Source organism: Ursus americanus, chromosome 11 (assembly GCF_024610735.1).
Source record: "Ursus americanus isolate L20-20 chromosome 11, mUrsAme1.1.p, whole genome shotgun sequence".
NCBI classification, from domain to species: domain Eukaryota; kingdom Metazoa; phylum Chordata; class Mammalia; order Carnivora; family Ursidae; genus Ursus; species Ursus americanus.
The window spans coordinates 41270061-41295236 of NC_142137.1; the positions used below are offsets into that span (position 1 = coordinate 41270061).

General features: G+C 36.5%; 1 protein-coding gene across 5 annotated transcripts in view; it reads right to left on the bottom strand.

The window, feature by feature from the left end:
• Positions 1-172: 172 nt before the first annotated feature.
• The window catches only part of ECHDC1 (ethylmalonyl-CoA decarboxylase 1), a 69593-nt gene continuing 44589 nt past the window's right edge, over positions 173-25176 (bottom strand). For 3 of the 5 annotated variants that reach the window (XM_045805593.2, XM_087865472.1, XM_087865471.1), the window contains exons 4-6: positions 25122-25174; positions 23174-23254; positions 173-1164 (exon numbers count right to left, since the gene is read on the bottom strand). In XM_045805593.2, the coding sequence (XP_045661549.1) occupies positions 756-1164; positions 23174-23254; positions 25122-25174 (543 nt within the window). In that variant the 3' untranslated portion in view covers positions 173-755. The remainder of the gene's footprint in view (positions 1165-23173; positions 23255-25121; positions 25175-25176) is intronic. The other 2 variants (XM_045805592.2, XM_045805594.2) reach the window with 2 other exon arrangements.

Genomic DNA, 25176 nt, shown 5'->3' on the forward strand with positions numbered 1-25176 from the left:
GGCCAGTTTTGTAGTCAGTAGACCTTCCACGTGATGGCTATTGTTCAGTAGAGAATTTAAAATAGAAAACTAATTATTAAGGCTCCAAATTTGTTGGAGGGTAAAGTGGGAAGCATTTTTATTTAAAATAAGAATCATAAAAAAATAAAGCGCCATTCACCAATTTTTTTTTAAGATTTTTTATTTTTTTATTTTTAAGTAATCTCTACACCCAATGGGAGGTTTGAACTCACAACTCGAAGATCAAGAGTCCCATGCTCCAGCAACTAACCCAGCCAGGCACTCCCTCCCCAAATCTTTACCTCCCAGCTGCTCAGAGCAGAAGAAAATGATTGATCATACCTTTTCTTATCTTGTCCCTGACCCCTCTTCTCCACTTTTGCTCTTTAGTGCAAGTTTCATTAAGTTATTTTTGTAATTTCCGGGTAGACAGAACACATACTATGAAAAATAACCCAGGAATAGGTTTTGTGGAAATGTTTTTCCTTTTAAAAACTGGTCTTTGGTCGTAGGGTAAGAACTACTGTGGGAATTGATAAGTTTTAAGCCAAAAGTGTTGTGTATTTTAGCTAAATGTTTCAGATTACTTGATAATTACCCAAATACACTGAAAACTAGGTCAAGGAGTTCAGCTATTCAAAAAATGATTAAATACAAATCAAATACTAGTGTAACCTTCAAAGTAATTCTGGTATTTAACTTTTATAAATGTTAATCACTGGAGTTTTACTCTTAGTACATCGTATTTTTTTAAACTACTTCTTAAATTTTCCTTTCCTAGCAATAGCTTCTTTATTTGCAGGTCCACCCCAAACTGTTCCTAGAAGATCTTTTTCAGTCTGTAATGCCTCCTCTAAACAAAGTTCTTTGCCTGAAGAAACACATCTTTTCAAAGCTCTGATTACTTCCGGTGGCCCTCTGATAAACTGCATTAGCCACTCCTGTGCCTCTCCTAGACATTCAGTTTCACCTGTGGACTGCAAGACCTCTTCAGCCATTCCTATGCTTAAAGCTTTTTTTGAATCCAGTTTGAGGGCCCCACTTAACACTTTGAGAGCCTGCCTACTGCCAATGATTTCAACCAGTCGGGTAGCACCGCCCCAGCCTGGTATTATACCCATCTCTTTGTGGACAAATCTGATCTCACTCTCTGCAGTCATTAATCTGCAAAAGAGAAAAGAAAAAACTTAAGTATATATGCTTTAGTCATAAAGTACTACTCATTCATTATCTACTCTGAAATCTCCATAGATCTTTATAGGTAGATTTGTGAAACTTCAAAGAATCTGGCTAAGTACACAATTCAGTTTTACTACACAGTCCTTAATATTTACCTTTGAAAACAGTATCAGCATTTTTATTGTGCTTGCTTATCCTTTGCTTCGGAAAATAAGAATTCAGTTTTTATTTCATGTTTATTTCTAAAAACCCAAATCATCTCTCTAAAGTGAGTCGTGGTCTAATGAGAAAATCTGGATTAAGTGAAAATATGGGAGTAGGAAATGTTGGGGTCATACTGTGAAAAAAAAAATGCATAGTAAAGTTAAGGTCCATAGTTATCAGGAAAAAATTGGTTCTTAACCCAGGATCTGTACATCTTCAAGGAAATATTTACTAAGCACTATCTATGCCAGGTTATCTAGGTGTGGAATTACAGGAATGACCAAAATAAAACCCTGTGCTCAGTTGACATTCCTGATAGGAGAAAAAGACACTGAACAATACAGGACCAGTGGTGTAAGTGCTATAGAAAAAATGGGACGAGGGACTAGAGAATGAGATGTGTGTTGGGGGTGTTAACTAGTGTTAACTAGTCCTCAGAACAAGCATATGAGGTATCGTAATATCCCCATTTTACAGAGGGAAACTGAAGCCACAGAGACTAAATAAATGGCTCACTCAAGGTCATGCCACTATAGCAGCGCCAGAACTTAAACCCAGGAAGGTTAGCTTATTATGTGTGCTCTTAACCTCACAATACACGTAACAGCGAGACTAGGATGGAAACAGGGATGCCATTAAGAAAGCTGACAGTGGTATGGGTGGGACTAAAAATAATGATATCCTATAGCAGGTATGCATTTTCCCCAAACAAGGTTTTTGTGAATAGGGTGATTAAGAAGCAAAGTGGAACAAGAAAGGGGAGTGTTAACACAAAGAAATCAGTGGACATAGTAAAAGACTTCGTATTTGCTAAATATCCATATACTATTAACAGAATGCACAAAGCTACCCTGTGTACAAAATACTGCCTGTGAGTTTTATTTTGACTGCACACTTCAGTGAGCTTTCACTGTCAAAACCTCTAATTTGGAACAAAGGTCATGTCTGAATTTTAATTTTTTAAGAAAAATTATAGCTGTCAAACTATACACTATGCAAAGGGCGGCCTTACATTCATTCTGCTTTCCGAAGTGTAAATACTCAGCTGCAGGTGTTTGGGTTCTATTAGCACCAAGAACAACAGACTCTTAGTCTCTGACTCTTTAGTCAAGAAAAATATTCCAGTAAATTCTCACAAAAGCCTATTTATTAACCCACTGGGAAAGAGAACTTTCTCTTCACAGCTGTGAACTCCTACAAGAGAAAATCTGCCTCAATTATGAACAATTGATTTTAGAGGCGAATAGCCATGAAAACAGTAGTTTTCAATAAATTTAAGTGGAAAGGAAGAAAAACAAATCATCTAAGAATCCAATCTAGCCCCAAATTGTGAGAGGAGTACTCCCTGTTATATAACAAACAGAAAACAATGTCAAAAATTAAAGTGGGGGGCACCTGTGTGGCTCAGTCATTAAGCATCTGCCTTCAGCTCAGGGCATGATCCCAGCATTCTGGGATCGAGTCCCACCCACATCAGGCTCCTCCACTAGGAGCCTGCTTCTTCCTCTCCCACTCCCCCTGCTTGTGTTCCCTCTCTCGCTGGCTGTCTCTCTGTCAAATAAATAAATAAAATCTTTTAAAAAAAATTAAGAAAGTGGAATAGAAATTAAGAAATAATGTCTAAGTCTTGGAGATAGGAATACTGTTAATACTGAACACAATTCAATGAAACTTTTCACAGCGTAAATTCAGTGTGTCACGTTGGCTCAGAGCTATGCCTACAGTACAGAAAAGGATTGTCAAAAGTACATTCACTTAGAATCAGCTGAACATATAAAAAAAGTTGGTTGAAGCCCAAGATGTTGGGATAATGTAGATGAGCTTATGACAACGGAAGTTGTTATCTATGTAAGCACGCTTCTATTTGGAATTCTCTGCTTCTAAAGAAGAATCTATTTCTATACCATGTACTATTTTTCCTCTGCCACACTTTACAAGGTCAAGTATGCTTTTTGGAATTATATTTTACAACTCCAACAAATCCTGAGGGAATCTTCGTAAACACTACCTGTTGTGATCAAACTCTGACATCCATTTTTTTATATATCATGCCTAGGGTGTGTTTGTGTACTGATACACATACAATTAGCAAATACTACCAAAAAATGTATTAATGACAAAAGAACACAAGGTAGTTTAACGATGAGAGAAATACGGAACGTTCAGATTACCTTTCACAAAACTCAATCTAAAAATTAAAGTTTAAATATAAAATTTTAAATGTTGGTAACCATAATCTACAAAGAAAATGTCCAATATCCAAAAATAGAAACAGCTTCCCGATAGACCTTACAAGATTGTACACTAATTACTTCTAGAATTTAGATGCAGTTATACCACCTGTAATGTAATTTATTGCAAGCGATAATCTGTACGGAAAACTGGAAGACCTAAATCTTAACATTCTGAAGACTTAACAGTAAACTCAATTTATAAGATGACATTAAGCTCCCTTATTTTGACAAGTAAAAGAATTACAAGTATTTTCTTACCAGTATAATTATTATTGGCAATGTTTAAAATCTCTTGTGACACTGTGGTAGAGAGGGGATGAGGAAATGAATCAAGTGTCGATACACTCCTCCTTACTGGGTGGATGCAACAGTAAACTACCCGTAAAAAGAAAAAGTCATTCGACAAGTGTTGCAAAGTCAGTGATGATACCTGAAAGGACTCTTTGGTGTGCTAGTACTTTCTAAAAAGTTAGCTATAAGTTACAGGTCTTTTTTTTTTTTTTTTTTTTAATTTTATTTGTTTATTTGACAGAGAGAGAGAGACAGCCAGCAAGAGAGGGAACACAAGCAGGGGGAGTGGGAGAGGAAGAAGCAGGCTCCCAGCGGAGGAGCCTGATGCGGGGCTCGATCCCAGGACTCCGGAATCACGCTCTGAGCCAAAGGCAGATGCTTAACGACTGAGCCACCCAGGCACCCCAAGTTACAAGTCTTTGAACAAATGTATTCAAGAAAAACTACTTTTAAAGATCTTATTTATTAGAGAGAGAGAGCACGCGCTCACGCAAGCAGGGGGAGGGGCTGAGGGAGGAGGAGAGAGAATCTCAAGCGGACTCTCTGATGAGCATGGAGCCTGAGGCTGGACTTGATCTCACAACCGGAGATTATGACTTGAGCCGAAACCAAGAGTCAGACCCTCAACCACTGGCCACCCAGGCACCCCCAAGAAAAGCAATTTTAAAACAAGTATCAAGTTTTACTTAAAAAGGAAGCGTTTTAGTAAAACTTATAAAAGGTTATTTTTAAGTAAAAGTACTTTTACTGAACTCAGTTGTAAAAAATTGAGAAATAATTATGTTGGGAGACAGTAAGGCTTTGATGGGAAGTGCACAGACTTGAACCAGACTGCCTGGCTCTGCCAATAGACAGGCTGCGTACTACACCCTGTAAAATACAGCAAAGAAAAAGACACACGGTATAAAGAGGATGAGGAAGATTAAACTACTTAACATCCCGGGGCTTCAGCATGCTTGTTTATAAAGTAGATATAATAGCACTTATGCCAGAGAATTATGAATATTAAAGGAATTAATATATGAAAGGTGCTTAAAATATATTGGCCACAATTCATTTAAATAGAAGAAATCTTAGAGGGATTGCATTTGTGTATGTTTAAAAAAGAAAGTCTGTGAAATCTGCCTCAGCCACATCCATAGTGGAGCACAGTATTATACTTTAATTTGGAATATAAAAGTTGTATATGTTTTGTAGCCTCACAAAATTAAACTGTGTACTAGCTTGTATGAAGTTGGTTGCATTGATAGGTGGGTCACTACAAGTTAACAGTAGTGTTTCTGCTAGAAAAGCAGCATAAAGTTGTTTCCCCGACTAAAATGACTTGATCCCTAAAGTACTGAAAGTAAAAGAGTTCTTACACTGGGAAGCCCAGCAAATAACAGTATACTACCCTTCCTCAATGTCTGTTAAGAGAGACTACAAAATATATACAATTTTTATTTACACATAAAGGTAGAAATAATACCCGGTTCTATAGATAAGGCTGAAACAAAAGATTCTAAGTTGATTTAAAACGAACATATGGGACGCCTGGGTGGCTCAGTCAGTTAAACATTTGCCTTCGGCTCAGGTCATGCATGATCCCAGGGTCCTGGGATCGAGTCCTGCATTGGGCTCCTTGCTGAGCAGGCTCCTTGCTTCTCCCTCTGCCTGCTGCTCCCCTGCTTGTGGGCTTTCTCTCTTTGACAAATAAATAAATAAATAATTTTTTAAAAAATTAGACATATATCTAACTTAAGGAAGACTGTGTAATGTAAGTAAAAGCATAAATGTTTTTAAATTTTAAAGAAAGCATTCATGTTACAAATTAAGTAATACAATGTCATGAAACTAAAGTTGAGAATCATTGATTTAAATAAACTTTAGCCTAGGGCCGGCAACTGCTAGTCCTTTTACAGTGCATGTTATGAGCCAAAGACAACAAAACAAATTGTGGTGACATGAGGGAAATAGGTTACAGAAAAAGTATATAATTAGCAAGAGCATCTCTGATTCCAAACAATACTTTAAATCATGCTTGAAAGTCAGCACTGATGTGTTTGCATATGTACTTTCCTGGCACCTTCTCCCTCCTGCTTTCTACCTGACATCACACCCCATGACAAACTATGAAGAAGAGAAGGCAAGAACCCATACATACTCTCCATAATCTCCCCATAATCTACTCTGAGTAGATTTTCTACTCTTAAGTGATTGGCCTCATGGGGCTCCAGTTATTTTATGCAGAGACTGCGGGAGTGAGGAAGTACACGGTTGAATGAGTGAACTTTTGTATTTGTGTACGGAGGGCGGGTGATGGTTGAGTGAGGGAAGAGCAGACAGGAAAATATTTTGGGCTGTCAACTCTGATTTTAATATACAGTGGGTAAGCCTGCTCAGAGGTGAATTTTCTTGATATTATAGGCTCTAAAGTAAGAATTACACATAATATGGTGGTAACTACAAAACGAGCCAACATAGGCAATGTGATTGCTTCCCGAGGTGGACATCTCATGTTCAGAGAACAGGCTCTGCCACATCAGAAGTGAAATTTGCTTTTTAATTACTCTGAGACCTGGGGTGTGTGTGTGTGCGCGCACACACAAATGTGCACATTTGTCTCTGTGCAAGTGTATGTTATATATAGATATTTTGTGTTTTATTTACAAATAAAGTTCATATTAGAAGAAAAGGGCTACCTACAGTAGCTCCCTTGGGATAAGCATGCTTACAGCCCCCTTTCTTTGTCATATACCTTGGGTAGCAGCTGGAAATGCTAATACCTGGGGCTAAGGGTTATTATTTAGATTCATGAAAACGTTAGAGAATGGAAACAAATTAGACAGGCAGACTCTAAACTGCATAGTTGAGAATCTTATTTCACTAGGGTGATGGAGGAATAAAAATGTGTTTTTCATCCTGTGCATAAACAGCTAAATCCTTGATCTTCCAAAGAGAAACAGGAAAAGAAAATGCAGACAATTCACACACACACACAAACACACACACACACACACACACAATGAACATAAAAATGTATATGTTACCAAAAACCTTTAAAAATGCAAATTAAAATTTAATTTTTGGTGATAAAAATTAGAAAAGTGGTTTTAAAAGATTATACTCGGGGCGCCTGGGTGGCACAGCGGTTAAGCGTCTGCCTTCGGCTCAGGGCATGATCCCGGTGTTATGGGATCGAGCCCCACATCAGGCTGTTCCGCTATGAGCCTGCTTCTTCCTCTCCCACTCCCCTGCTTGTGTTCCCTCTCTCACTGGCTGTCTCTATCTCTGTCGAATAAATAAAAATCTTTTAAAAAAATAATAAAATAAAAGATTATACTCATTAAAATGTTCTCAAATAGATACTCGTCTACTGCTGGTATTAGTATAAAGTGGCAGAATCTTTCCTGAAGGATAACTTGGCAGTATGTATGAAAAACTTTGAACATTTCCACATCCTTTGATTAAGTACTTTAACTACTTACAGGATTTATTCTAAGGAAATAATCTGAAATGTGGTAAAGTCTTATATAAGTTAGTTATCACAGCATTAATTCATAATAAAGAAATCAAAATAGAGAAATTAATCAAAATAGAGAAAAACTGGAAACAACCAAAGGAGGATACTTTAGTACATCCATACTGACGGAATATTTTATACTTATTAAATTCATGTTTTCAAGTATATTCAAATATACTGCAAGACTTCTTCCCTTTGTGGGATCTCTAGGGATCAATCCACTCCAAGCTTTTTCAGATTGTTGGCAGAAGGAAGTTCCATGCGATTTTAGAACGAGGTCCCTGTTTCTGGGCTGGCTTTCAACTGGGGGGTTGTTATCTTCAAAAGGCCACTTGCATTTCTTGGTTCCAGGTCCCTTTCTCCATCTTGGAAGCCTTCGCATGCCTGTAATCTCTCTCACTTCCCATTCTGCCTCATGTCTTTATTTCTTAAATGCTCATGTGATTAGATTGGGTCCACCCAGATAATCCAGGATGATCTCCCTGTTTTCAACTTCAGAACCTTAATTACATTGGCAAGATCCCTTTTGCCAAAAAGTTAATACAGTTGACCCTTGAACAACATGGGCGTTAGGGGCATTGACCCCACGCATGGGTGCCCCCCTCAACACAGTCGATTAACAATATTTTGTATATGTATCATATACTATATTTTTACAAAGAAGTAAGCTAGAGACAAGAAAATATTAAGAAAACCATAAGGAAGAGTAAATACATTTACAGTACTGTAAAAAATCTGGGTGTAAGTGGACCCATGTAGTATAAACCAGTGTTTTTCCAGGGTTAACTTATAACAAGTTCTGAGGAAGAACAGAATGTGAGCAGACATCTTTGGGGGGCCAATATTCTGTCTACCACATCACCTAAAAGCGTAACGGAAGCTCTCACTAGCTCCCACTACCCCTGTCACCCCCTTTTCACCTTTCACCTTCTAGATAATTTCTGGCTATTTAAGGATTCTTTTTGTTCTATTGTTTTAGTTGTTAGTAAGTAAAGACTTCATGGGAAAAGCAATCTCCATTAGGCAGAAAAAATGAGAATTTGCTGGAACCATAGCATTATTACTCTTAGGTGAATGTTAAAAGCACTCTAACACCTGTTGAGGAATCCAGATTTCGTTAAGTGTAGACCCTAGACCTGCATAGTTCCAGAACCTCAAACAAGACTTTTTTCCTCCAATATTAACTTAGTAAAACCAGAAAATAAAGGCATGATTGGTCCCTGCTGTGCTGTCATTTTAAAGAACAACACGGGTATAGAAATCTAAGTAAGGCCTGACTGAATATGAAAAAAAGGTAAGTATCATAGTTGGTGGAATTAATGTATTCTGTTAAGAACTTTCCTAATTATAAAATATTTCAGTATCATAGTTGGTGGAAATAATGTATTCTGTTAAGAACTTTCCTAATTATAAAATATTTCAAATACACAAAAAATAACATACAAATGTACCCACTACCCATATTTTATAGATGTTAACATTTTGCCACATTTATTTCTGGACTCTATTCTCATCCCTTTTCCTTCTCTTCCTGACTTCTCTCTCCAGTGGCAGCTAATATCCTGAAGTTAGGAGAATCATTTCCATGTATGATTTAACTTTTAATAAATATTCTATAATCAAATAGTACATTTCTGCATGAAGTAATAATATTTCAGTTTATGTCCAGTATCACAAAAGACTCTGTACCCTGACTGCCCACACTAGTCTTAAATTGTTCAATATTTGGCAGGTAATTTCTATATTGAAAATGAATTCATCAGACTATCATAGTGTGATGACATGAACCATTAAGATAATTCAGTTAACCCTGTCTACTCTGATTTATCACTTCCACTGCTGAAGGACCTTTAGGGTTGTTTCCTGTTTTTAGCTATTATGAATCGTGCTGCTATGAACATTCTAGCACCTGTCTGTAGATGAACATCTGTATGCATTTCTACTGAATTTATGCTATATTAAGGTTTTTTATTATTATTTAAATTCAATTTAGTTAACATACAGTATTGGTTTCAGGGGTAGAATGTAGTGCTTCATCTGTTGCAATAACACGCAGTGCGTGTTACATCAAGTGCTCTCCTTAATGCCCCTCACCCAGTTACCCCATCCACGCACCCCTCTTCCCTCCAGCAACCCTCAGTTTGTTTCCTAGAGCTAATAGTCTCTTATGGTTTGCCTCCCTCTCTGTTTTTATCTTATTTTTCCTTCCCTTCCCCTATGTTCATCTGTTGTTTCTTAAATTCCACATGAGTGAAATCATATGGTATTTGTCTTTCTCGGACGGACTTATTTTGCTTAGCATAATACCCTCTAGTTCAATTCCACGTTGTTGCAAATGGCAAGATTTCATTCTTTTTAATGGTTCAGTAATATTCGCATCCCACATCTTTATTCATTCATCTGTCAATGGACATCTGGGCTCTTTCCATACTTTGGCTATTGTGGACATTGCTCCTCTAAAAATGGGTCATGTGTCCCTTCGAATCACTTTTTTTGTATCCTTTGGAGAAATACCTAGTTAATATAATTGCTGGGTCGCAGGGTATTTCTACTTTTAACATTTGAGGAACCTCCATGCTATTTTCCAGAGTAGCTGCATCAGCTCGCATTCCCACCAACAGTGCAAGAGGGTTTCCCTTTCTCCCCAACCTCACTAACACCTGTTGTTTCCTGACTTGTTCATTTTAGCCATTCTGACTGGTGTGAGATGGTACCTCATTGTGGTTTTAGATTTCTATTTCCCTGATGCTGAGTGATATGGAGCATTTTTTCGTGTGTCTGTTGGCCATTTGTATGTCTTCTTTGGAGAAATTTCTGTTCATGTCTTCTGCCCATCTCTTAACTGGATCTTTTGTTTTTTGGGTGTTGAGTTTGATAAGTTCTTTATAGATTTTGAATACTAGCCCTTTATCTAATGTGTCATTTGTGAATATCTTCTCCCATTCCATATAGTTTTATTGATTGTTTCCTTTGCTGTCCAAAGCTTTTTATCCTGATGAAGTCCCAGTAGTTCATTTTTGCTTTTGTTTCCCTTGCCTTTGGAGACATGTCTAGCAAGAAGTTGCTGTGGCTGAGGACGAAGAAGTTGCTGCCTGTGTTCTCCTCAAGGATTTTGATGGATTCCTGTCTCACGTTTAGGTCTTTCATCCATTTTGAATTTATTTTTGTGGATGGTGTAGGAAAGTGGTCCAGTTTCATTCTTCTGCATGTGGCTGTCCAATTTTCCCAACACCATTTGTTGAAGAGACTTTTTTCCATTGGATATTCTTTCCTGCTTTGTTGAAGATCAGTTGACCATAGAGTGGAGGGTCCATTTCTGGGTTCTCTATTCTGTTCCATTGATCTGTGTATCTGTTTTTGTGCTAGTACCGTACTGCCTTGATGATTACAGCTTTGTAATAGAGCTTGAAGTCCAGAACTGTGATGCCTCCCGCTTTCTATTACAGTTTTGTACGTTACAAAGTCCAACAAAAGACTCACTAGTTTAAAATCAAGATTTCAGTAGGGTTGCATTCCTTTCTGGAGGCTCCAGGGGAGAGTCCATTTCCTTACCTTTTCCAGCTTCTAAAGCCTGACCACAATTCTTGGCCCATGGCCACGCTCCTCCATCTTCAAAGTCTGCACTGATTGGTTACATCCTTCTCACACTGCATCAACTCTGATCTTGCTTCTATCACTAACCCTCCTTTTCTGACTCTGAGCTTTTCAGTGTCCCTTGATAGCATTTTAGGACCTTGTGGTTACACTGGGTCTACCCACCAGGATACTCCCCCTGTTTTAAAGTCAGCTGAGTAGCAATCTTACATCCATCTGCAACCTAATTCCCCCCTGCCATATAACGTAACATGTTCACAGGTTCCAGGGCTTGTAAGGCCATTACTCTGTCAAACACAGACACATAGGAATAGAATTACCGTGTCTTTGGGTACGTGACATTCTATGTTAGTAGATACTGGGCATTTTCCACTGTACCAACTTACACTCCCATCAGTACTTTCTGAAAGGTGCAGCTGCTTCACACCCTTGCTAACACTTGATATATTCTTTTTCATCTTAGCTTTTCTTGTGGCAGTATAATAAAAAGGTGTGATTTTAATTTGCATTTCCTTAATGGCTAATGAAATTCAGTGCTTTCTAACCTTTTTTTTTTTTTGCCATTTAGATATCCTCTGAAAAGTTAGAGTTTTCTGCTTCCTTTATTTTAACTGGGTTGCCTGTCTTACTGCTTTAAAGGAGTTCTTTATATATTCTAACTATGTCTTTTGTCAGATATAAATATTGAGAATCTTCTCTCCCTCTGTGGGTTGCATTTTCATTCTTTTAGTTATGTTTTTGATAGAAGTTATGAACTTTAATATAGTCTAATTTATCAACCTTCTTCTTTACGGTTAGTGATTATTGTGTCCTGTTTTAGAAATCTTTGACTACTTTAAGACCACAAAGATATTCTCCTGTTTTCTTTCAAACAGCTTCACTGTTTTACCTTTCACTTTTATATCTGCAATTCATCTTGAATTGATTTTACACATACACATAGACTTACTAAAGAGACCATTCTTTCCTAATGCACTAACAGTGTCACATTTGTCTTAAACAACCATGTGTTTTGGATCTGTTTCTAAACTCTGTTGGTCAATTTTTTCTACCCTTGTATGTACGAAAAGCATATGTTTAAATTACTTTAGTTTTATAACAGGTTTGCTATCTGGTAGTATAAACCTTCTAACTTTTCTCTCTGTGACTTCCTTAGTTCTTCTCAGTACTCTGCATTTCCTTACGAATTTTAGAGACTGTTGATTCGCGCACACACACACACACATACCAACCTTCTGGGATTTTTATTGGAACTACATTGAATCTTTGGATTATTTGGGGGGAAAGGTCAATCTTTACAATATTGAGTCTTTTATTCCATGGACATGGTATATTTCTATTTCACCATTTATTTAGGCATTCTTTACTTTCTCTATTATTTTCCAGCTCTCAGTGTAAAATTCTGACATGCCTTTTGATTTGTTCCTAGGTGTTAGGTTATTTTTTTTCGAATGCTACTCTTAATGGTATTGTTTAAATTTTGGTATTTATTTGCTTGCTGCTGGACTACAGAAATGCTATTGACTTTTATTAACCTCACGGACAGCAAACTTACAAAATTCACTTATTAATTCTAAAAGATTAACTATATATATTCTTTTGGATCACAATGATGTCATATGTGAATAATAAGGTTTTATTTCTTTAATCCAATCCTTATAACTTCTTTAATCTTGCCTTACTGAACTGTCTAGTATAGCTAGTATAATTATGACCAGAAGTGGTGATAGCACTCTCCTTGTTCCTGATGTCAGAGGAAAAGCTTTCAATATTTTTATCCTTATGAGAGGTTTGCTGTAGGATTTTTGTAAATGTTCTCTATTAGACTAAGAAAGTTCCTTCCAAATGTGTTAAGAGTTTCTATCACGAATGGATGTTGAATTTTGTCAAACGCTTTTTCTACATCTATCAGATTGTAATAATCTGTCTCCCTTTTTTGTTAATATGGTGTATTACTCTAATTGTGTGTGTTTTTTTTAAGATTTTAGTTATTTATTTGACAGAGAGAGAGACAGCAAGAGAGGGAACACAAGCAAGGGGAGTGGGAGAGAGAGAAGCAGGCTTCCCACCGAGCAGGGAGCCTGATGCAGGCTCTATCCCAGGACCCTGGGATCATGACCTGAGCCAAAGGCAGATGCTTAACCACTGGGGCACCCAGGTGCCCCTATTTAGTTTTCTAATGTTAAACCAACCTTCAATTTCTGGAATAAGCCCCTTGTAGTCATAATGTATTATCATTTTTATCATTAGATTAAATTTGTTAATATTTTGTTAAGAATTTTTAAATTTATGGGATTGGTGTATAATTTGCTTTCTTATAATGTCATTTCTAGGTTTTGGAATAAATATTATACTCATTAAAAGAGCTGGGAAGTATAACTTTTCTATTCAATAAGTGTATATAAGATTGATGTTATTTCTTTCTTAAATGTTTGGAAAACTTCACTGATAAATCTGCTAAGTTTTAAAAACTAAAATTTCAGGCATTCATCTAGAAGATTGCTGCCGAATGATTCCTAATCCTTCCACACATCCTCCCCCAAATTACAAAATTAACAAGGAGTGAAAGAAAGCCACACCAATGGGATTACTCAGAGACAGAGAATACTGCCTCCTTGAAATTATCTTTAAGTACAGAAACACAGACCAAATTCAAAAATTATTTCCTGCTGCTGTTGCAAGGTCATGGGCACAAAGCTATAACGAGGAGGCTTAATATATCCATATAAAACAGGACAGGGAAATGGAAGACTTTGAGGAAGTACAGTTAAAATCACGCCCAGGGGGCGCCTGGGTGGCTCAGTAGTTAAGTGTCTGCCTTAGGCCCGGGGCGTGATCCTGGGGTTGTGGGATTGAGCCCCGCATCCAGCTCCCTGCTTGGCGGGAAGCCTGCTTCTCCCTCTCCCACTCCCCTTGCTTGTGTTCCCTCTCTCACTGTCTCTCTCTGTCAAATAAAATAAAATCTTTTTTTTTAAGATTTTATTTATTCATTCAACAGAGATAGAGACAGCCAGCGAGAGAGAGAGAGAGAGAGAGAGAGAGAGAAAGAGAGAGAGAGAGAGAGGGAACACAAACAGGGGGAGTGGGAGAGGAAGAAGCAGGCTCATAGCAGAGGAGCCTGATGTGGGGCTCGATCCCATAACGCCAGGATCACGCCCTGAGCCGAAGGCAGACGCTTAACCGCTGTGCCACCCAGGCGCCCCAATAAAAATAAAATCTTAAAAAAAAAAAATTTCTCAGAAAAAATACATACACATACATATATAGATATACATACACATATATGAGAGAAAATAAAAACAAAATATCAAAATGTTAAAAACCAGTGAATCTAAGTGAATGTTATAGGAAAATTCTTTGTATCATACTGAAATTTTTTATAAGTTTGTAATTATTTCCAAACAAAAAAAATGCAATTCTAGTTTGTCTTGTACCAAATTCAGTAATAAAAAATTAAATATTAGAAATGTCATTAAAATATTTACATGATTTTCCTTGCCAAAAATTGATGCTAAAAGCCAAGCAGTCTGAGTCTGTCATTTTCTCTTTTCTAGGGTAGTTTCAAGAGATTTTTCTTTTCTCTCTCTCCTCCCCCACCCCCATTTTTGAATGATACGGAATAAGACAGAAAGTGGAATAAAGGAATGAGTGTTCTAAGTACCTCCTAAAGCACATTCTGGAATCTTGAGCTTAAAACCAATCTAAGAAACCATATTATAATTACTCTTAAAATATGGGGCGCCTGGGTGGCTCGGTCAGTTAAGCATCTGCCTTCAGCTCAGGTCACGATCCCAGGGTCCTGGGATCGAGTCTTCGAGTGTGCGTGGGGCTCCCTGCTCAGTGGGGAGTCTGCCTCTCCCTCTCCCTCTGCCCCTCCCCCCATTCCACTCCACTTGTGCTCTCTCACCCTGCTCTCTCTCAAATAAATAAGATCTTTAAAAAAAAATAGTGTCTGTATAAGTGAACCTTTATCAATTTGACGTATATAGGAACTATTATTGTTTTCCAGAAAATATCTAAATAAAAGTTAAACAAAAATAAAAATAGTTTACAAAGGTAACTTACAATAACAAAGTTACCAATTTTCATTAGTGCTCAAATAGGTGAAAGGTGACAACTCTATTCTCTATGCCAAGCCTATATGCTGTAGGCAGAATGCTCCCACAAAGATGTCCACGCCCTAATCCCTGGAACCTGTACAGCATGTGTACTTCATGTAAGAAAAGAGACTTTGCAGATGTAATTAAGATTACATACATTAAAATAGGGAGGTTATCTGAGTGAACCCAGTTTAACCACACGAGCTCTTAAAAGCAGAGAACTTTCTCCAGATGGAGTTACAGAGATGTAGCAGAAAGGTAAATGAGAAAAACTCAACCCACCATTGGGCCATATGGAAAACATGACAAGGAATGCAGATATCCTCCACAAGCAAAGACTGGTTCCCAGCTGATAGTAAGGAAAACAGCGACCTCAGTCCTGCAAGTGCATAGAACTGAAATCTGCCAGTTGCAATTGGGATGAGCCTGGAAGTGGTTTCTCCCTGAGTCCAGTCCAGCCAACATACCTTTTTTGGCCTTTTGTGACCAGGTTTAGAGAAACCAGCTGAGCCCAGCTGGACTTCAGGCCTACACAGTTGTGAGATAAACTGATGCTGTTTTAAGCCACTAAATTTGTGGCAATTTGTTATGGCTGCAATAGAAAACTAATAAGTAAGTATTTTCTTAATTTATATTTCATTCTAAATATTTTTATTAGTTAAGATAGATTAAAAATTTAGAAGAAAATTATTTTATCACCGTTCTAGCTTTTCATTTCCTCACATCAATTTTACCACTAAAAAGGAAACCTAATGTTTGACTAGATTCTGAGCACTGAGGAATGCCAATTTTGAATTCGTAAGTCTTTCGCTCTTAAACATGTTTTTAAAATGCCATTTTCTCTAAGAATATTTTATATGAAAATTTTGACTCCATTGAATGCAATTTAATATAAGGGTCTATATATGCCAAATACACCTGAGTGTTTCTGCACTATTCTGAAATATTACTTCATTATATGTATGATCAGCTGGTGCTTACAGGGTTTGGGGACAGCTAGAATGCTGCATGAGCTCGTTTCTTTGGAATATTCCTATTCACTGTATCTCACATCTTCTGAAATATTTCCCATGGGAAATGGAAGAGCAGCAGGAATGAAAATCCTAGCTGAGTGAATTCCAACAATTCTCCAAGGTAAGAAAGTTAAACAAGCTAAAAAAGGGACAACATGTATCCCTAAGGAAGAAAGTTATCTTTTTAGTGGAATGCTATGAAAGCTTTTGGTGTTCTTTTGGAACAAGCAGATGTTTTCAGAACAATAATTAAAAGCAATCTGTCATGGAAGATAACTGACAAGGTACTGATAGAGTTGGGGGAAAGATCGGCTAGAGTAAGTTGTATTGACTTATCACTTCCTTGTAACTGTGGCTAGTGAGGTAGTTCAGTATGCGGTCCTCTCTATCAGGCCCTAAGTTCTAAGAACTTTTGTTTCTGGTATGTAGGTTAAAAAGAGCTCAACAGCTGAAGACGGTGCTTTTCAAACTTCTATTGGGAAGGGTCAGTTTCTACCATTTGTTTTTCAACTTGTCGATTGCAAATCAATAATTTTGTAAGATACAGTAAAACTAGAAATGAAACAAAATCCCAAGACATAGAAGTTTCTTGAATGGCAGTGTTTAGTACATATGGGTGCTAAACATATGCTTAATGAGTGACTCAACTGAATATAATTTAATATGAGGGCCTATATATATATACCAATAGTTGATCCATAAATGAACATGGCAAGGTGAATGTATCTGGTTTATTACTTGATCTATCTGATGAGAGCAAGCACTGTCAGACATCTCATAAGCAATAAAGTACATATTTTATGAGACCCTAGGATATACGACACTCCCTTCACTTAGAGAACAACATAGCAAGCAAGGCAAGTTAGCAGTACTAAAAGACTAAGTATACGTAGTTTCTGATTATTTTTCCTGTGATTTTGCCTTTTGTCCTAAACCCTAACTACCCAAATGCAGATCAGGAATGACTCCGAAGAATAATGCAAAAGTCTTACAAATGCTTACAGATGAACACGAGACTCTACGTTAAAGATATCCAGAGGATATCTATAAAGTTTAATTTGTACTTACTTTTATGTAGAGGGTTTTTAAGTGTAATAATGCACATTCACATATAGCTTAGAATATTCTTTAAATATATTAAATTATATATTTAAATACAAATTTATATATGTAATATATTAAAAAGCATATATTTAAATTATATATAAGTACCTGTATTTCAGAATAAAGTGAGAAAAGTATTTAATCCTTTCACACATAGAACACTTTAAATTTAGTCTCACATTGTCCATAAAGCCAATGATTACCACTTCTTCAAATAATCAAATGTAGTATTCCAATGCAATCTGCACTGATGACAGCAGAGGGCACTGTCATATGAAATGACCATTTTTCACTGTACACAAGATTCCTCCCCAATTAAGAAGTACTAGTTTTCAAAGAGGCTAGGATCTTTATAAATTGTCTTATACACCAGAACTAGTTTAATATATATATTTATGTGAACACAAAGTGATATATTTCAATTGATAAATTGGAACCCGAGTCATAAATTATAAAAAAGATGAAAAATAATTTAATACTTTGCATGAATAAACTTAGTGAATCTTTCCTCATACTATTTCTATTACTATATGATGCCATTTATATAGAGCTCAAAAGAAGAAAAATAGAACATATCAGTTATAGGATAATTTCCTTTCTTAGGAAATAAGGGAAGTAAGTACTTTCAAAAGGAAAAAAATTAATTCTCACAAAATTTAGGGTAATAGTTTCCCCTAGATGGAAATAAGGGGGCTGTGAATTAGAAGGGGCTTATAGGAGACTTCAGGAGTGCTGACGATGTTCCCATTCTTGACCTATATCATGGTAACATGGGTTCCCATTTTGTAACAAGCCAGTAAACTCAACATTTGGTTTATACATACAAACCCAAAATATTTTAAGGCCTTACCAAAATTACTTCAGTAGTCAGAAGAAATATAGAAAAAAGGTAATGATAAAATAAATAGTATACATGTAGAAATACCTACTTTGAAAACAGGGGTTCTAAACCAAGGGTCTATGGATGAGATTTCACGCAAAGTTTCCTAAGGTAGGGTTCATAGCTTTCATTACATTCTCAAAAAACTAGAAGAACAATGTGCAATGTGAAAATAGCATCTGGATATTAATAGAGGTCCAGCTATCTTACAAGTAATTGAGTAAGTTCCAAATGACACATAATAAAACATATCTAATATAGAAGAGTTTCTGGTTAAGGAAATCATTACCTTCATTCACGAAGTTAAAAATTCACTTGTGCTTAAATGCATAAAAATTTGTGAAGTTATATGTGGAAGCAAAATGTATGACAACAATAGCATGAGGACAGGAGAAGGAAATAGGAGAATACTGTAGTGTTCTTGAATTTTATGTAAAGTAGCATAATATTATTTGAAGTTGGGCTGTGATAAGTTTAAAATGCATATTAACTCTAAGCCAACCAGTTAAAAAAAAAAATATATATATATATATATATGCACATGTGTTTGTGTACGTATATAAATAAAATGAGAAAATATTTTTCAGTATTTTAGAAATATGTATTTTTATATATTTGCCAAACACTACAATTCCAGAAATTTGTATGTCTTGGTTTTGTTTCATTTTTCTAGGAACATATTTTTACTTAATATAAATATGTATATAAATATATACATATTTATACACACATATATATTTATATATAGGCATACCTCATTTTATTGTGCTTTGCTTTATTGCACTTTGCAGATATTGTGATCTTTACAAATTGCAGCTTTATAATAAACCTGCCATCCAGCAAGCCTATCAGCTCTGTTCTTCCAACAGCTCCACTGACTTCATCTCTCTGTGTTGCATTTTGGTAATTCTTGCAATATTTCAAACTTTTCCATCATATTATATTGGTTATGGTAATCTGCGATCAGTCATTTGTGATGTAACTACCGTTAACTGTTTTGAGGTGCCATGAACCATGCCCATATAAGACCACAAACTTAACTGATAAATGTTGTGTGATCTGACTGATCTAGCCACTGGCCATTCCCCATCTCTCTCCCTCTCCTTGGGCCTCCCTATTCTCTGAGAGACAAACTGCAATTAGGCTAATTAATAATCCTGCAATGGCCTCTAAGTGTTCAAGTGAAAGGAAGAGTCTCATGTCTCTCACTTTAAATCAAAGGCTAGAAATGATTAAGTTTAGTAAGAAAGGCATGTCAAAAGCTGAGGTAAGGTAAAGGCTAGGCTTCTGATACCAGTCAGCCAAATTGTGAATGCAAAGGAAAAGTTCTTGAAGGAAATTAAAAGAGCTACTCCACTGAAAACACAAATGATAAGAAAGCAAAACAGAGATGCCTAGGTGGCTCAGTCATTAAGCGTCTGCCTTTAGCTCAGGGCGTGATCCCAGTGTCCTGGGATCGAGCCCCGCATCAGGCTCCTTGCTCCACTGGGAGCTCAGTGGGAGCCTGCTTCTTCCTCTCCCACTCCCCCTGCTTGTGTTCCCTCTCTTGCTGGCTGTCTCTCTCCCTGTTGAATAAATAAATAAAATCTTTAAAAAAAGAAAGAAAAAAAGGAAGCAGAACAGCCTCATTGTTGATATAAAGTTCTAGCGGTCAGGATAGAGACCAAACCAACACAGCATTCTCTTAAACCAAAGCCTAATCCAGAGCAAGGGCCTAACTCTCTTCAGTTCTAGGAAGGCTGAGAGAGGGGAGGAAGCTGCAGAGGAAAAAAGTCTAAAGCTAACAGCGATTGGTTCATGAGGTTTAAGGAAAGAAGTCATCTTTATAGCATAAAAGTGCGAAGTGAAGCATCAAGCGCTGATGTAGAAGCTACAGCAAATGAGAAGATCTAGCTAAGATAATGAATGAAGGTGCCACACTAAACAGACTTTCAGTACAGATGAAATAGCCTTCTACTGGAAGATGATGCCATGTAGGACTGTTACAGCTAGAGAGCTTCAAAGCTTCAAAGGACAGGCTCACTCACTCGTTAGGGGCTAATGCAGCTGGTGACCCTAAGTTGAAGCCAGTGTTCGTTTACCATTCCAAGACTCTTAGGGCCCTTAAGAATTATGCTAAATCTACTAAACGTACTCTGCCTGTGCTCTATAAATGGAGCAACAAAGCCTTACTGATGGCACATCTGTTTACCACACAGTTTAATGAATATTTTAAACCCACGGTTGAAACCCACTACTCAAAGAAGATTCCTCTCAAAATATTACTGCTTATTGATAAATGCAGCTGGTCACCGAAGAGCTCTGACAGAGATGTATGGGATTAATGTTGTTTTCATACCTACTAACACAACATCCACCTGCAGCCTATGGATCAAGGTACCATTTTGACTTTTAAGACTTATTATTTAAGAAATACATAAGTCTAGAGCTGCCATAAATAGTGATTCCTCTGACAGATCATGACAAAGTAAACTGAAAACCTGGAAAGCATTCACCACTCTAGATGCCATAAAGAACATTCATGATTCATGGGAAGAGGTCAAAATGTCAACATTAACAGGAGTTTTGGAAGAAGTTGATTCCAACCCTCATGGATGACTTTGAAGAGATTCAAGATTCCAGTAGAGGAAGTAACTGCAGATGTGGGGGGATTAGCAAGAGAACTAGAATTGGAAGTGGAGCCTAAAGATGTGACTGAATTGCTACAATCTCATGATCAAACCTGAATAGATGAAGAGCTGCTTCTTATGGATGAGCAAAGAAAATGGTTTCGGAGGGGCACCTGGGTGGCTCAGGTCATGACCCCAGGGTCCTGGGATCGAGCCCCAAGCTGAGCTCCCTGCTCAGTGGGCAGTCTGCTTCTCCTCCTCCCCTCCAGCTTGTGCTCTCTCTCTCACTCTCTCTCTCTCAAATAAATAAAATCTTAAAAGAAAAGAAAAGAAAAGAAAAGAAAAGAAAAGAAAAGAAAAGAAAAGAAAAGAAAAGAATGGTTTCTGAGATGGAATCTACTCCTGGTGAAGAGGCTGTAAAGATAGTTGATATGACGACAAAGGACTTAGAGCATCACATGAACTTAGCTGATAAAGCAGCGGCAGGGTTGGAGAAGATTGACTCCAATTTCGAAAGAAGTTCTACTGTAGGTAAAATCCTCTATCAAACAGCCTTGCATGCTAATGAGAAATCATTCGTGAAAAGAAGAGTCAAGTGATGTAGCAAACTTGACTATAGTCTTATTTTAAGAAACTGCCACAGACACCCCAACTTTTAGCAACCACCACTTTGATCATCAAGCAGCCATCGAGGCAAAACCACCAAAAGATTATGAGTCACTGCAAGTTCAGGGTTGGTTAGCATTTTTTTAGCAATACAGTATTTTTAAATTAAGGTATGTACATTTTTAAGCCATAACGCTACTGCACACCTAATGGATTATAAAATAATGTAAACATAACTTTTATATGCTCTGGGAAACCAAAAACTTCATCTGACTCACTTTATTGTGATATTCGCTTTATTGCGGTGTCCAGAACCAAACACAGAGCATCTGTGAGGTATGCCTGTTTGTTAAAAGTAGTATAAGGAAAAGGTAAATCAGTTGGTGTATAGAATAAATTTTATTTTTGAGGAAAGCCTGGAAAAAGACAGGTTGTTCTGGAAGCAGCTGCAGTGGTCCGTGTGTGAAGCAATGAGAGCCCAAATACCTTTTTGTCATCTCAGACATCTTAAGAGTAAAATGTCACAAAAAGACATGCGCCTAACATCTAAAATGTGGAATTTCAAGAAACTATAAAGAGCTCTTATCTTCTTTTTGCTCTCAAAATTCCCCTATTCAGATCATCATTGTTATGAAAACAGACTTTTTATGCTAACAAAGAAATACGCAACTTTGAGGAATGCCTTTTTGAATAATTAGGGCTCCTTTTGATCATAGTTAATGCAGACAGTAAATCTCTCTCGTTTTCTCTATTCTCTACCTCTTTCTATGCAAAGGAAAACACTACTGTTCAAAATCTTTGGGATGCAGCAAAGGCAGTCCTAAGTGGGAAGTATATAGAACTATAAGCCTTTCTCAAGAAACAAGAAAGGTCTCAAATACACAACCTAACCTTACACCTAAAGGAGTTACAGAACGAACAGAAAATAAAGCCTAAACCCAGCAGGAGAAGAGAAAAAATAAAGATCAGAGCAGAAATAAATGAAATACAAACCAAAAGAACAGTAGAACAGACCAACAAAACTAGGAGCTGGTACTTTGAAACAATAAGATTGATAAACCCCTGGCCAGACTTATCCAAAAGAAAAAAAAAAAAAAAAGGACCCAAATAAATAAAATCATGAACGAAAGAGGAGAGATCACAACCAACGTCAAAGAAATACAAACAATTATAAGAACATATTATGAGCAACTATATGCTGACAAATTAGACAATCTGGAAGAAATGGATGCATTCCTAGAGATGTATAAACTACCAAAACTGAACCAGGTAGAAATAGAAAACCTGAACAGACACATAACCAGCAAGGAAATTGAAACAGAAATCAAAAATCTCCCAAAAAACAAGAGCCCAGGGCCAGATGGCTTCTCAGGGGAATTCTACCAAACATTTAAAGGAGAATTAATACCTATTCTTCTGAAGCTGTTTCAAAAAATCGAAATGGAAGGAAAACTTCCAAACTCATTCTATGAGGCCAGCATTACCTTGATCCGAAAACCAGACAAAAACCCCACCAAAAAGGAGAATTACACACCAATATCCCTGATGAACATGGATGCAAAAATTCTCACCCAAATGGGGTAACTAGGTGATGGACATTGGGGAGGGTATGTTGTAATGAGCATTGGATATTACAGAAGACTAATGAATCACAGACCTGTACCCCAAAACAAATAATACATTATATGTTAACTAATTGAATTTAAATTTAAAAAAAATAAAATAACTGACAAGAAGAAAATATTCACTAATTGAACATCCTGTTTAAGAATATAAATAAGGTTTATATTCAAGCAAAAAATAAGTTTGAGCATGTTGATTATATTTGTGGAGGGAGTAAAGCAATTTTCATCTTACCTGAAATCACATGCTGTAGTAAGTTCTGCTCCTCCACCCAATGCCCAACCTTGAATCAGCGCAACACTTATTAAAGGGAGTCTTTTTATTGAAGGAAAAAAGAAAGAAATGGATGTTAATATTTTTCATTTCAATATTAATTTACAAATATTACTTTAAAAAAACTTGAGATGCAGTAGAAACAAAATTATTGAACTATGTTTATAATAACAAACATACCTTGAAGTATAGTGGAACCCTGAGTGTGTATATCATGAGGAATAAAACAGTATAATTCTTAAGATATAATAATTCATACTAAATGCTATGTAAGTTTAACAAACTACCTCCCTGAATCATCTATTTTTAAACTATTAACTATATTTTTATATATGAATAATATAAAATATATGAAGTTTTATAAATACTATATATGATATATATACCTAATGTATATTTTTATGTATTACTAATTATATATATTTTTAACTAGATATTGTAACTTTCTTCCAAATAGATGAATGTTTTTTTATATAATATACAGCTTCTGCAACACCTCAGCCACTGGCAATCAAGAATAATTCAATGGATCTTATCTTACTCCATTTTTATTGATGTCAAGTTAGATGGCAAAATTAAGGCTATATCCAAAGGGAGGAAATGTGGTCGAGCAGACTGAGCTCCAAAACTGTGTTATTATAAAGATTCCTATCAAAAGTCTTATTACCTATTGAAATGGTCAATAAACTAATACTATATAAAGGAATGGGTCTGTGGCAAAAATAAATCTCTTCACCTTTCCTGTCTGCAAAGACCCACTTTGGAGGAGTGTGTGAGTATTACAAGGTAAATCCAGATGCTTTGAAAGCACGGAGTACTTTGTAGGTTCTAACCAAATGCAAAGTTGCACGCCTAAAGCAATGGAAAATTCATTAACACATTCTGCTTCCAAAAAAAGAAGATTAAAAAAGCCTTTTAAGATTTATCTAAGAAAGAGTCAAGTATAATAGGGAAAGGAAGGTGAAGAGGAACTAAAACAATAAAAAGAAGTACTTTAGAATAATGTTGTTGTTTTTTTTTTTTAAAGATTTTATTTATTTATTCGACAGAGATAGAGACAGCCAGCGAGAGAGGGAACACAAGCAGGGGGAGTGGGAGAGGAAGAAGCAGGCTCATAGCAGAGGAGCCTGATGTGGGGCTCGATCCCAGATCGCCGGGATCACGCCCTGAGCCGAAGGCAGACGCCCAACCGCTGTGCCACCCAGGTGCCCCTAGAATAATGTTTTGATTCCATTACTCTTTCTAGGCTCTCAGATATGAAAAGCACCAAAACCAGAGTGATGTCCAACTAGTAAGGATGCTAAATAATATGAAGCCTTAGTTTTTATAAGTTTTACATTATTTACATTTGGAATACAGAGGTAGAAAGCTAATTAGCCAAAACATGTCAGTTTGTAACCCCAAATGCATAGTGATAGGCCAAGAATTTCCTTCCCTTTTTTTCTTCATCTAGATGCAAAGTGAATCCATTTTCCTCAAAAATCTGTACAAACCTTCACCAATCCATAGTTCTTTTTCTCTCTCCTTGGATATAGATCACTTCACTATACACTCTAATTTTGAATATAAGGGAATCTTTATGTGTCCTCTCTTGACCAGTGTTTTTATTCTGATCTAAAATCACTATTTATCTTTCCCAAGTCTATACGTAAATATAGCTAGTAATAAACTCTCTTTAGGAAAAGTGCTGTCTTAAAATTCTTTTTATCTCTCCCTTCTCCTTTCTTTTAAATACCTATGCATACCTCACTAACATTTAATTAAAGGACTTTCCTTGATAGCACAAGTAAACAGTTCACCATTAAAATAAATATAATTGGAAAATCAGGTATTTTTTAACTGGTGCAAAACAGAACAAGAGCTCTTTTTGTTTTTTAGATTTCATATTTTAAAAAGAAAGATACGTTACCTCATAAATCTTGTTAAGGTGTTTTGCATGAACATACACAAGGCCATTCCATCCT